Below are 13,623 nucleotides of genomic sequence, written 5' to 3'. Positions count from 1 at the left end.
AAATTGTTTATTTAAGCTCATCCAGCTCCTCGAGGAGTGACGGCTTGAAACACGGGGCAGCGTGACTGCCACCAGCACGCGGGCGCCCCGCCCTGTCTCCCTGCAGAGCCCGAGTCGCTCCCGCTGCCCCCACGTGCACACGGAGCCCCCGTCATGTTGGAGGACAGACCTTCCCCCTTCCTCCTGTTTAGTAAGAGTAGGCGGTAAGGACAGATCTACCGCTTTCTTGAACTTTATTAAGTAGAACCTTTTTTGGGACAGAAAGCGTTCGTTATTACCCATTCCCATCGAGGTTTTAATTGTGAGTTTTCATCCAGCTGTGGTTTTCTTCCTCTGCAAGTCTGTGGGGTAAAGGTTAATGGAAGTCGCGCACGCACTCGATGAGCGTGTGTGTTCAGTCCGGCACGGTGGCCTGCTGCGCGTCGCCCATCTGCATGCGGCACCCCTGAAGATCACCCCGCGGCCGGGGTAATTATTGACGGATTCCAGGAAATGCCCCACAGGCTCGTCCGCCGCTGTTCAGGGCCTCTCTTGTCAATATGATCTCTAGCCATTCTGGACCTGGTTCTAGACACAGGATACCAAGACCCAAAATTATAATAACGCTCCCAATTAGTTCAGTTCCTCAAAATCAAGATGTAATGACTTTCCAAGTCCCCCTCTGTGGTCGCTTTGCCGAGAGGCCCCTGCATTCTCCCCGAGCCTCGGGAAGCGCGGGGGACGCGGACGCTGTCTCCACGCCTGCCTTGGAGACTCCTGCCCAGGGGGCTTCCCAGACGTTCTTTGGGAAACATGATGTTTTCTTTAGAGGTTTTGTTTATTTTCCTAGTTCTTGCATGTGTTTTATTTTTCAGTTACAAAAGGGATTTTAAATAAAGCAGAGAACTCGGTGTTCACAGGCTCAAACCCAGCCTGTTCCTCTGTACTTGGTCGTGCCGCCGTGTTCAGCCACTCGTGCCTCGCCTGCCTGCGAGCCGCGGCCTCTCTTAAAGGCTCTCCGCTTGGTAGCCTTCAGACTCTTCTCCCCCGTTTTAACCCTTTCACACTTGGGTCACTGCCGTCGGCTTGGCGACGACCTAACGCGTGAGCCTGCGTTTCTAAGTCACGCGGACACAGCCCTGACACCCCCGCAGGGATTCCGCTGGGCCTCCAGAGCTCCCGGAGGGAGGGTTTGGGGGAAATGACGAGGGGTCACACTTGCCGGTGAGGTCATTTCTGCCGCTCACATGAGTTCCTGCCGGTCGACCTCACCAGGATGAACCAGGCTCACTGCAAAGACATGTGGAAACGTTCCCTTCCCAGAACGAATCTCCACGGCGGTGGTTTTTAAAATGTAATCAAAAGGGTTAGATCCCCAAGTCTCTCTGTTCCTCACACATACCTCTTTGGGCTTTTTGTACACACGACCCAGAGGCTGAAGGCCAGACTGTGTTTGCTTTTCCCAGGTAAAGTCCGTTTTGACAACACAGGAACATGGTTTGAGTTGACTTTCCTGGGTCTGTGGCTTTTTTGCTATTCTTAAGGGTAACGTGTGTCTGTCCGCCAGAGGAACGCGTGTTTGAGCCACCAGGGAGACCAGCAGTCCCGCGGCAAGCAGGAGGAGGGGCGGGGCTTGGGTGCGAGGCAGGGCCCCGCTGGGCCGGCAGGCGACGGCCTCGGAGCAGGGCCCCGTGCGCGGCTTCGTTGTGGTAGAGTCGGGCAGCGATCTGAACACGATCTGGGTGCACGTTTCCTGTTTCCAGCGAGTCTTTCCTAAGCTGAGAAGTAACAAGGCTACGCTCTGATCGTTTTACCAGATCTGTACTTCCGGGGACTTGAATGTACTGCGTCCGATTTCATTTGTATCTCAAGGATCTTCACGTGCCCGCTTAGGGTGTTACAGAGCAACGCGGCCGTGGGTCTGGAGTGGTTCCGTGCGGGTGGCGGAGCCTCTCCCCTCGCCGCCGAAGTCAGGACGACGACCCCCGTGAACTTCTCCGTTCATCTTTTCGTCCTTTTTGCTTGGAATCCAAACCTCTCACTGCGGGAAATCAAGCATTTAACATCAACATGTGCCTTTCGTGTATTAACGAAGATAGGTGGCAATGTTAATTTTAAAGAGGAAAAGGGTCCTCCCTTTGCCCAAACGGCAGCAGAAGCAGCTTACTCCTGCCTTTACAGACGTCCATCTACTGCTCGCCGGCTTCACAGCAAAGACGAGGTCTTCTCACCAGGAAGGGAGTGTAAATGGGCTGCATTCTGTGTTCAGGCTGCACCAGTGCCTGTTGTTCCTGGAGACTCGTGTGTCGTATGTCATTAGCTCAGGGACAGTGTCCCCAGGACGTGCCGTAAAGTCACAGAATGCAGATGACAACTCAAGAGAGTCCCTCTGTTTCCAAAGAAAAGTGGAGACCTGCCGCGATCACCGTCATCTCCGCGGGGCACACTTCATATTCCCGAAGCGACTTCACAGAGTGACCGGTCAGCCCTCAGAACCGCCTTGAGAAATCCGTGTTCTGATCCCCATTTACGTAGCGGTGAATTAAGGGCCAGTGAGAGGAGAGGATAACCAGAAAGTCTATGTGGGGACCAGCCCTTGCGTGTCCTACACTGTTAAGAAGCCTTCCAAAGCCCCGGCCGGTGCCTACTCTGCTCCACTGTGTCCCAGCTGAGCGGGAGCTCCCGGGGCTTTCCCGAAGGCCTTGTGGACGGAAGCTATGATCAGCTCCCAAAGACACACAGTGCTCTGGCGATTATTAGTAAAACCACATCATGTGCCAGAGCACCCCAAATGCTCCATGTTTCTAGAAATCACTCTTAAGGTCTCGGTGTTGACAATTCCATCAGAAAGCTCATTGCAGAAAACGTTTGAGCTGTCTTGACAAATGGTGGACATGTCTCTAAGCAATAACATTTTCATCCCAAAGGTTTGGGATTCTGTGTAAAATGATCCCATTCAACGTGGAGGTCTGTCAGTTTGTTTGACACACGGACACTGTGTCATCTGGTGGCCCATAGTCCCTGTGACCCAGAAAGGGTCTTTAGTCTTCCTACCAGTGTTCTAATAGTCTGAGCCAGAAAAGGAGACACAAGATGGGGATCTGGACTCGTATGAGGAAAATTAAATGGGAGAACCTCTGGTTGGGTTAATATTTCATAAAGTGTGGCTCACAAAAGCTGGTGTCATTCTCGCTGGGCAGAGGACTCAGAAGTGCTGGCTCATCTTCCACCTGCCCTAATTACGGATGCCACAGAGCCCGAGACCAGCGTTAGCCGGTGTGTCCCGGTTACTGACTCAGAAAACCCACGATCTGGAACCCGCAGGCCTTTCCCCACAAACACTTTATCTGGGGATTATCTTTTCTGCAAACCCATTAAGTCTAGTCCCAGGAAACCTATCAGAATTCAAGAAGATTTAGACAGCTCCCCGCTCAGCACTTATCCAAAACCTCTGTCACCCCCAAGTATTAAGGGCACAGTGAGCCCCTCTCAAAGCTTGGGGTCCTGCTTCCCAACACTCTTTAAGGACCAGCAGTAGCTTTCAAGATTGACTTGCCTACGCCCTTCAGATGGAACCAACTACTGCTAAGCCCGACTCCTCACTTCTTCTACATTTCCAGAGTGCACGTCATAGTGGGGTCCCACCAGCTCAGGCTGCTTTCCTTCTGGTACTATTAACTAGTACTTCGTGTACCCCAGGGCCTGTCTCTTGAAGTTTCAATTCAGAGGTACTCAAGAGCCCGTAACAGGGACTGTGTAAAGTGATATGGCTGAGGCGGGTACCTAACCAGCAGATGCTCACAGCTCTGGGGACGACAGGTTCTAGAAACATCCCTCATGGCATCCATGGCAGCACATATCACGTCCTGAATGGGAGGCACTGGCCAAGGGCATGGATTCACACAATGACAGAGAACTGGGGGAGACAACAGCTGGACTCAGAGGGCCAAGGAGGAGGGTTGGGGAAAGAGCTCTCTGAACTGCTGTGGTGCCTCCAAGTTCCTAGGGCTGCCATTACATCCGGGTGGCCGTGGGACCATTAGGAGGTGGCAGCACCCGTCGGCATGGATGTTGGAGGGGCTGCATAACCCGCAAAGGAGGAAGGAGGTGAGGAAATAGATAATGGAACATTCCAAAGTCCGTGCGTTACTTGTCAGGGCATTTCTTCCAACTTCAGAAGATCCTAAGGCAGTTTGTTTGGATGCCGTCGTTGACATAAACGTTTATCTATAGTACGAATTACTTCTAGAAACTTCCAGGTTGTGAGCAGTCATCTAACAAATATTGACCGTGTGCCCAAAGCATGTGCCAAGTGAATGAGACATTGGCCCCATTCTCAGCAATCTTGATCTCATGAGGGCCAGAGTGTCCTGACGCCCCCAAGCCAGAGCACAACACAGAGTGTGGTGATTGTCACAAAGACGTAGCTTTTAAAATAGTAAGTGTCCGACAAAGAGTGTGGGTTTGTCGGAAATGAGAACCAGACAGGCTAGCTGGAGCGCACCCCAGACTCACAAAGGACATGATAGTGTTTGCACCAACCTCAAAGTCGGGATAGATCCGTTACAGAAGAGTCGCACGAACAAAGTGTAAAGAATGATGGTGCTGTGGGGTGGGGCGGTCAAAACACGGGGAAGTCGTCTTGGTGAGACAGAAGGGAGCAGACTGGTCAAACGAAGTTTGCACAAAGGCTAGTGCTGGCCTAGGCTACATTGGTGGTTTTTGAAACGGGTGGATCTGGGACCAGGAGTGGCGGCCTGTCGCTCTGTGAGTGGACTAGGAAGTGGGTGTGAAGGGAGGGGTGTGGGGAGGAGGTTGCAGGAGGGAGCCAAGACAGAACAGCCGTGTCCCAGGTGGCAGCTGGTGGCTGCCAGGGGCTTTGGGTAAGGGTTTAAGGAGTCTAGGCCTTGGCTTCTCCGAAAATAAGATGAACGTTTCATCTCAGCTTCTTTCCATCTTGGACAAGAAAGTCCTGCAACGTGGATGTTGTCCAAAGCGGAAGCAGTGAGCGGCACTGAAGAAGGGAGAGAAAGGCAGCCGTGCGCGTGCTAGGGAGAGCTTGCGGTCAGCTCCGCGTGGCGGAGTCATGAGTGGCTTTTGTTTTCGTTCCACTTGCCTTCATTGTTTGTTCTTTTCTATGCACGCTACTGTGTCATACGTGTGCGGTTTAAAACCTGCACCTCCCGCCATTGCCCCCACAGCCGCTGTCACGCTCACTGCCGCACGCACGCACGCGCGCACGCACAACAGAAGTATCGGGAAGTCAGTTTCGGGCCCGCAGCTCTGTGCTCTCTCTGGGGGAAGAGCCCGAGCGGAGCTTCTCCACGTGCTGACCTGCCCCGTTGTTCCGGAGGACACTGCGTCTCAGGAGGGGACTGTACCTGTTCTGATCCGCACATCCCACACCCTTGAGAGACAGGACCTCCCAGAATTAAGTTATTCGGCCAGTTTGGTTTCGGTTTTGTTTAAAACACGTTGTCTTATGACAAAGGCCTCGCCTCCCCACAAACAACATGAAAATATACTTTCGTGTCACAGATGAAAAGCAAGAATCTTGGGACACCTGGCTTGGTCGGTTCAGCCGCCGCCTTCGGCTCGGGTCATGGTCTCAGGGTCCTGGGATCGAGCCCCGCATGAGGCTCTCTGCTCGGCGGGGGCCTGCTTCCCCCTCTCTGCCTGCCCCTCCCCTGCTTACGTTCTCTCTGTCTTCCCTCTCTCTGACAAATAAATAAAATCTTCAAAAAAGAAAGAAAAGCAAAGCAAGAATCTTATCTACAAACATGAAGGAGGAAATTCTCCAAAACCATGAATGGGGAAATTACATCAGTTTTGTATCATAAATGATGTCTCATGAAAACGTTAACACAACAGATCAAATGGAGACCAGAGCATGACAGACACCGGCCACCGGAGCTGCACGCGCCAGGAGAATGAAAAAGTTCCGTCAGTTTGATCTAATCAGGTGTATCTTCGCGCGACTTGTTCTCAGTGAGGAAAACAGCCACATCTGCTCTTTCCTGCCCCTCCCTCCTCCCTCCAGTCCCGGCTGCTGTTTCTTGCTGTAAATTGAGAAATCCCAGCGAGCTCATGGCATGGTTTCGCTTCGTCGAGGTGAACCTGTGCACACCCGTGTTTGCAGGAATCCCGGGGGCGTCCAACGCCCCTTTCGCAGACGGCGTCTTGAGGGCAGTGACCCCAGTCCCACTTCAGCCGGAACTGTCCCTCCCCCAGCTCCCGCACACCATATTGTAGCTGGTAAACGTTTCACAGAATTTAAATGGCATCTCATGCAAAACTGTCCTTATCAGGGTCACTCCGTCTTCAGTATTCCAGGAGGATGTCTCAAAAGGAAAACCGGGCAGTTTGCAGTTGATGTCTTCCGGACTGGGCCACTCGACTGCATTTAAATCCACCGCCTGCCCTTGCCAAGAACCCGGATAGGCTGTCTGGGCGGAGGTCACGGTGCAGGGCCCTGGCGGGGAGGGGTGGGCAGGTGCGGCACCCTAGGCTCCGGTCCTGGGGAGGCCGTGCCTCGGAGGGTCGTGGGGATGTCACCGCGTGGCTCATGTGGTTCGGTGTCATCTGCACAAAACGCCGTCTGTCCGTTCCCCGAGTGACAGTAACAACCCAGATGCTGGTCACAGCCATCGCTGGCCCCCCCGCTGGGCCAGGCAGCCCTGAGGGCAGTGCCTTCTCTCCTAAGGCGCTTTCCGTGGTTTGTGGACCGACGTGGATAAGCTGTTGTTTGTTGAATGAATAACACAAACCAATCTGAGTCAGCTCTAGTCCAACAGGTAGTGCCCCTGAGCCCAGTCAGCCAGGGGGGAGGCACGGGCAGTCCTGTCCTGCCCTGCATGGGGGCCGGACACACGTGCTTCCCCACAGTGAGAGGACGCAGGGGCTGGCAGGGGTTCGGGGCCAACCCTCACGGGCGTGGGGGTGCCTAACCACCAGGGACCCGGACTCATGTGCGTGTGTCTCATTTTGTGTGTGGACATAGCTGAACACCTGTGTCCACACGTGACACCAAAGACCCACAAACACGGCGTCCCAGAGTGGGACCAGTATTTCTGTTGGGCACAATAAAGCCGCTGGGGTTTGGTCCTTTGCAATGCTTTTCCTTAAAGCCACGGTGGTTTCTCAGCTACACAAATTGGTGAGAATGCACGGACAGGACTGTCTTTGTGGGAGGGAATGTTCTGGAAGCATTTCCTCATCCACTTCCGGCCATCGCCGCTGACAGACAAGTGCCCGGAAAGATTAAGATCTGAGCAGCCGAGGGTCAGGACGTCCGTTCCGTTGTTCTGGGTTTCGGTTTCGTTCTGTCTTCTGTGGCCACCCCACGCTGGTTAACGCCGGCACACGTCAGAGCAGCCCGTATCTTCAGTGCCTCACACCCACTTGATTCAGAAAAGTAGGTCAGTTACAAGGAAAACGGCGTCTGTGTGGACACGTTGTCCACACCGGCTTCGGGTCGGCTGATCAGATCTGGTCTGTGGCGCGTCCTTCTCTTTGCCCGTCGGTTGGTAATAGCCAACAGGGCCACGCCATGCCCGGGTGTTCCTGACTCCGGGCTCTGCCCCTGGAACACACACGCCACGAACACCCGGGAACCAACCAGCGAAACACGTAAAGAGCCCGCCCTGCCCTGTGCGTCCCGCGGGCGTGTGCGTTTCCCGGGCCCGTGGGGAACCGCTTCCTCACACGTGCGCGCAGGGAGGCGTGGGCTGCGCCCTGTGGCCTGCGTCACGCCAAGGACCCACCGTCCGCGGCTGTTGCTGAGTCTCTGTTTTCCGTTCCAGGCCTACATGGAGGACCACCTGAAGAACAAGAACCGGCTGGAGAAGGAGTGGGAGGCGCTCTGTGTCTACCAGGCTGAGCCCAACAGCTCGCTCGTGGCCCAGAGGGAGGAGAACGTGCCCAAGAACCGCTCTCCGGCGGTGCTGACCTGTACGTACCGGGCCCTGCTCCGGGCCGGGGGAGGGGAACTCGGGCCGGGCGGGCCCGCTGCGCCGTCCCCTGCTTGCTTGGGTTTCTGGGGGCTCTCGTGGCTGGGGAGCCATCCCCAGCCGGGAGACGGAGTCGGTGGATTCTGTTGTGGTCCAAGGGCACAGCCCTGGTTTGAGGGCGTGTGGGCCCCAGTGAACACTTGCCGTCTGCGCTGCTGCTGTGCGGTTTGAGACTCGTTTCTTACCCTCGTGGAGCCTCCCCTTCGTCTGACTGCGATCCTCCCGTCGTCCTGGGAAGCTCTGAGCCCTGAGGACAGTCAGTGCTGTGGGCCCGGGGTGGGGGAGGGTCCGCAGATGCCCGCCAGCCTCCCGCGAGCCGAGACCACGTCACGGAGAGCCCGCTCTCTGCGCAGACCAGCACCAGGAAGCAGACACAGAGAGACCAGCGCTTTAATCAACTCGCATCCAGTAGGAGACGGTCTTAGATTACGTGTTGTATGTGGTGTGACTCGGACAGACAGGCCCACGCAGAGGCCAGAAACAGACCGGCCTGGTCTGCCCCTGCCTGGCCGCCAGGACCCTTTCTCAGCCACGCGGCTAAGAAACACAGCAAGCTCCCGTGTTCCAGCAGGTCTCAGGCCAGGCTCGAGCCTGACGAAGGTAGGACCCCTTCGGAGAGGACAGGCGTGCGAGGCGCGCTTGGGACCCAAGTGGCTGCCAGAAACAGACGCTCTCAGAAGGCCGCCCACGTGCACGGCCGACGTGTGCGCGAGTGACCCGGTCCCCGTCCCAGGAACTGCAGGCGGAACCGGCGGGCACACTTCAAACATAGGAAAATGTTCTTGGTCAGCTGACGTTTTGGAGGACACAGCGAAGCCACACTCTGCGTCCCACACGCTGTGTCCCAGCGCCCCGGAAGCCAGCACTGCCGCCTGCACGGTGCCCCCCGACATGCTCCCGATGGTCCCCCCTCACCTGGCCTGGCACCGGCCGAGGGACGTGTGCTGATGGTAAACGGCAGCAGCCCCACCGGGCTCACAGGTCAGGGTGTTAAAAGCTGACCCCTTGCACTGCCTTCGATACTGACCCGGGCACCACAGACCCTTGACATCTGAAGGCCCTTCTGGGGGTGATTTTTTTCTAACCGTTCCCTGGAGGCTCAGACCAGGCCCTCCGTTTCCAGGTCTGAGGGGTTTTCCGTGATGGGCTTTAAAAAGAGGAGGTTTTACAGACACCTGGGAGGCTCGGCCAAGGAAGCATCTGCCTTCGGCTCAGGTCAAGATCTCAGGGTCCTGGGATCGAGCCCCACATCGGGCTCCCTGCTCAGCGGGAGCCTGCTTCCTCCTCTCTCTGCCTCTGCCCCTCCTCACCTCTTGCTCTCTCTCTCAAATAAATAAAATCTTTTTAAAACATTTTTAAAAGCAACATAAAAATAGGAGCTTCTATATTTAGAAGGTAAGTAACAAAGAACCCACAACCGACTAACGTATTTATTAGGCGCCTACTGTGTGCAGGGGCCACTGACAGGCTGGGAGGTGTGAGGCTCTAGCTAGGCTGCTGGGCTCAAAAAGGGCCTGGCCAGGGATGGGGGGAGGCTGCCACCTGAGCCTCGGGCGCACAGCGGTTGGGGCACAGGGACGCCCAGCAGGCTTACCCAGAACATCCCCCAGGTCTGCTCGCTTACTTGGACTACTGGGTCCCGAACAGTAAATACTGAAACTCAAAGCCTCTTCTTCCTCCAGCACCCCTCCCACAGTGGGAACCCAGACCACGGCAGCAGCCCATGGGGCCCCTGTGCCCACAGGACCTTAGTGATGGTGGAGTGTCCTGTCCCAAGGCCGTGGGAGCCCTGACACCTGGCCTTTGACAGGAGCCTCTTGCTTCTTCCCGTGGCGCTGGGGAGACGGGGCCGGTGCGGTGCAGCCCGGCCGGGCTCCTCGCTGTCCCGGGTCCTGAAGGCGCAGCTGTGCTGGTCTGGGAAGTCCGGGCAGGGACCGCCCGCTGTTAGCACAGACGTGTTTGCAGTGACCACCCTGTCCGCATGCCTCTGACCGTCTCCGCTCATCGGGGAGTCCTCCTGTCGGGTCTCAGCCTGCACCCCTTCCTGAGCAGGGCAGGGGTGGGGACGTGGACCGTCTTGGTCTTGTCAGACTGTACCAGAGATAATTGCCTTCTCTTTCGTAACCCTGTTTCCTGTGGCCGGACGCGCACACTCCCCATGGCATAGAATCGGCTCCCCACGCCTCCGGCCTCTGCCGGCCAGTGCAGGGCCCATGGGCAGGGACTGGGGCCGTGAGCGCAGAACCCACCCCTCCCGGCACCCACACGGGCGGGAGGGAGCCGGAGCCGGCTTTCCCAGCACCCACTTGTTGTGCCGTGACCCGCCCTGTCCCTTCCCCCGAGCTCCCTGGTTGCTGGGTCTGACGGATTCTTGGATACCCCAGGCAGGACCCCCGCAGTCGGAGCCTCCTGTCCTCCTGCCTCCGCACCTGTCCACGCAAGGAAGCCCTTCAGCGGTTCCTCCACGTAGGCGGCCGGAGCGACGGCCTGACTTCCACAGCACGGGCCGGCCGGCGTCTGCGGACTCCAACAGCTGGACCCCGTGGCTCCCCGGAGCCCGGACACAGCCCACACGGCCCCCGAGCCTTCCACCTGCCTTCGCGTCCTTCTGCGTCCGGGCCCATCTGAGGCCTGTGCCTCTCGGAGCTGAGGAAAACACCCCGGCGGACATTCCCAGCCGCGCCAGGCAGACGTCGTCCTGGGCAGCCGTACAGTGTGGGGCAGAGGCCCGTTTCGGGGTTCTGGATTTTGTTTTGAAGGGAAGCCCGGTAGAGGCAAACACAGTGTTTCAGGAAACAAGGCCGTGTCCTGAGGGGACCGAGGAGTACTGTCCTTGACCCCCCGTGCCTCCAGGACCTGGGCGGTCAGGTCAGGAGCTGCAGTGACCGTCGGCTCAACTTAACCACTCGCAGCTCGGATTTCATATTCCCTTTCCTCCTTTGCTCCGAGCCAGGCCGCAGGCTCGTGGGGCTGCGTGGGGTCCAGCTGCCTCTGCTCCCTGCGCTCCCCGCCGCTGCTGTGAACAGACTGACCTCGGGGGTGTGAGGTCTGGGGCCTCGACGCTGCCTGCCAGCAGCCCAGGCCGCCCTCTCCGGATAGGCCCCGGCTCCCTCACCCAGACTGGGGCTGTGCCTCCTGCCCAACCCGTCCACAGTCACCTTGCCATACGCACTCCACGAGCCGTGAGGCCGGCTCATCTCCTCTGTCGCCCGATGTCCCTGCCCATCCCCGCCCCGTCCCCCCGCCCTGTCCCTGCCCGTCCACACCTGTCCTCACTGAGGTGCCACTTAGACACTTTGCTCTCAGCTCAGTCTGCGGGTCCTTGCTCACCGCCAACAAGAGCTCAATTTCTGGTTCCACATGCTCCCTCCCCTGTCAGCTTTCTGCCGTTTGCATGTTGGACAGATGTGATTTACGTGTCTCCATCTATAACAACACATCCGACGAGGTCCATACGGGCTCTGCCTTACCCAGGCCCCCCACGCGGACACAGGTCTGGGCCGGGACATTCGGTGGCCCGCGGAGAGCAAGGGCTTCACATCCAGCCTTGCTCGGCCATCCCGGGGACAAGATGCTCACCCAGTACTTGCGTGTAGACACGGGGTAGAAGCCGCAGACGTGAGCCCCGGGAGGCTCCGGTCCTCTGTCCCCCATTGTCTGTAGAAGAGCCAGAGGTTAAGAAGGGGAAGCAAGTGGCCCGAGGCTGCCAGCAGCGAGACCCGACCTGGAGGGATTCCCATGCAGGCCAGCCCAGGAGCCCTGGCAAAGAAACATCACCAGCCATACGTCTTTCCTCCACGTGTTTTATTGTGGAAGCTTTAAAACCGTCAAGGAGAAGTGACCTCGGGCGGCGGTCTGCACACCCACCGCCCGGCTGCTGGCCAGTCTTGTGCTGATTTTCCTCGGCGTGTTCGTGCTTTACCCATTTTTTGGCTGAACTCTTTCAAAGTGAGCTTTCGGCATCGTGACATCCACGTAAATACTTCAGCCTGTGCCTCCTAAAAATAAGGATGTTCCGTTCTCCTACGTTCCTACAACCCTGTTGCTACAGCTAGAAGCTGAGCCTCTCGTTCTGGCCCATCGCCAGCACCTCGGGCACCTGCGGACGGCAGTGCGTGACCACGATGTAGGCAGGTGGAGCTTCCCTCCTGTGGGTCTTGTGAAAACAGCCCCTTTTGTTTTCTGACGTGACTCGTCCCTAATGAAGCCGCTCTCCCACCAACCACATTCCCATTCCAGCGTCGTGAACGGCCCGGCTGGGAGTCTGACCGTCCCGACAGGTCCACCAGGAGCTCACCTGCTGCCCACCCCCCCCCGCCCAATGCCAGCCCCATCCCGTTCTGGTCTCAAAACCGAGGCCCGGGGCCCAGGGGCACCGTGGGCCTGAGAGCGGCCGTGCCAGTCTCCACATCTCCAGTGGCCGCCGTGAACATGAGCTGCGAGCGTGCTTCTGTGGCCTCCCCGGAAGACTCGTGAACGCCTGAGCTCGATCACCGGACTGGCAGTGAGCAGCATCCGCCGACCGTCCCTCAACCCCCTGTCTCTGCCCTTCCGGGTTTGGAAAGAGATGGTCCAGGCAGAGCCGTAATCGAATACATTTTCTCCAAATCGCCTGTTAACATGGCTTCCTCTGCACCAGACAGAGGCTTCGTACCTGGTGAGATCTTTAGGTTTAAATGAGCGCAGCCAAAAAGGTGGTCAGTCATCATCCTCTGTGTTTTCCACCATCAACCCACGGAGGGCGTCAGCCTTCCTGGCACTTCTCCTATGAGGTCTACACCCTTGCTTGACCCCTTCCTTGGATGGACGACCACACGTGGCCTTCGAAATCCCACACGTCCTGCTGCTCTGGGCATCTGTCCCTTTGTTACCCCGATATTTGCAGCCGTGCCCTCGGGACCCTGACGCCGAGTGATCCCGTCTCTGGAGCTGGGCTCCCTTCTAGGATCTCTGGAACAAAGTTCTCTCCTCCAGCCAGGGTTCTCTTTCTGGCAACCTGACACTTCAGGATGAGCTGGCCACGTTCCTCTCAAGGTTGCCATGAGTTCAGCGATGTTTTCCTCATTAGAAGTCAGTGCGGGTGAGTAGCAACGCTCCACCGTGGGCTCCCAGGACCTCGGGAAATCAGGATTCGAAGCTGCACTTCCCATCCCCAGCCCCACGCTTCCCTCCCTCCACCACCTTCCCCTCTGCTGCCTCTCACCCCGTCTCCTCGTCCACTTCAGTCCCGTTTCTGTGGAGAGCGCTCGCATCATCGCACAGGGAAAGGTCCAGAAGACACCGTTGGACGCCGGCCTTCCCTCAGCAGGAACGCTGACCTCGCCCGCGTGGCGCCCTCTGACCCTGGGGGAGGTGCTGGCCGCTCGGGCCAAGTCGCAGGGACAGAGGAAGCCAGAAGCTGCTCCCACGTCTGTTCGTGGTCCACTGTCCCCAGGGCCACACCCCTTCCCCTGTGGAAAGGGTTAGTTCTGTGGGGTGTCTGGGAGTTGCTCCCCAGTTCTGTTACGTTAATCAGCAAGTTTCCTGCCATGCTCTCTCTCTTACTTTTCCAGAAGCATCCGAAGTGTGCAAGGCGTGGGGGTAATAATATTGTCTCAGCATCGCCAACGGTCAGGGGACACTCCGTCCACCTGGG

At 57.5% G+C, this 13,623-nt stretch overlaps 1 protein-coding gene across 1 annotated transcript in view; it reads left to right on the top strand.

The window, feature by feature from the left end:
* The window catches only part of PTPRN2 (protein tyrosine phosphatase receptor type N2), a 730,665-nt gene that overhangs the window by 662,824 nt on the left and 54,218 nt on the right, over positions 1–13,623 (top strand). Inside the window, 1 exon segment of the mRNA XM_047695171.1 lies at positions 7,782–7,929. Coding sequence (XP_047551127.1) covers positions 7,782–7,929 — 148 coding nt within the window.

Source organism: Lutra lutra, chromosome 11, assembly GCF_902655055.1.
Source record: "Lutra lutra chromosome 11, mLutLut1.2, whole genome shotgun sequence".
NCBI classification, from domain to species: Eukaryota; Metazoa; Chordata; class Mammalia; order Carnivora; family Mustelidae; genus Lutra; species Lutra lutra.
The sequence above is the reverse complement of the archived record's forward strand: the minus strand, read 5'-3'. Positions and strand labels throughout refer to the sequence as shown.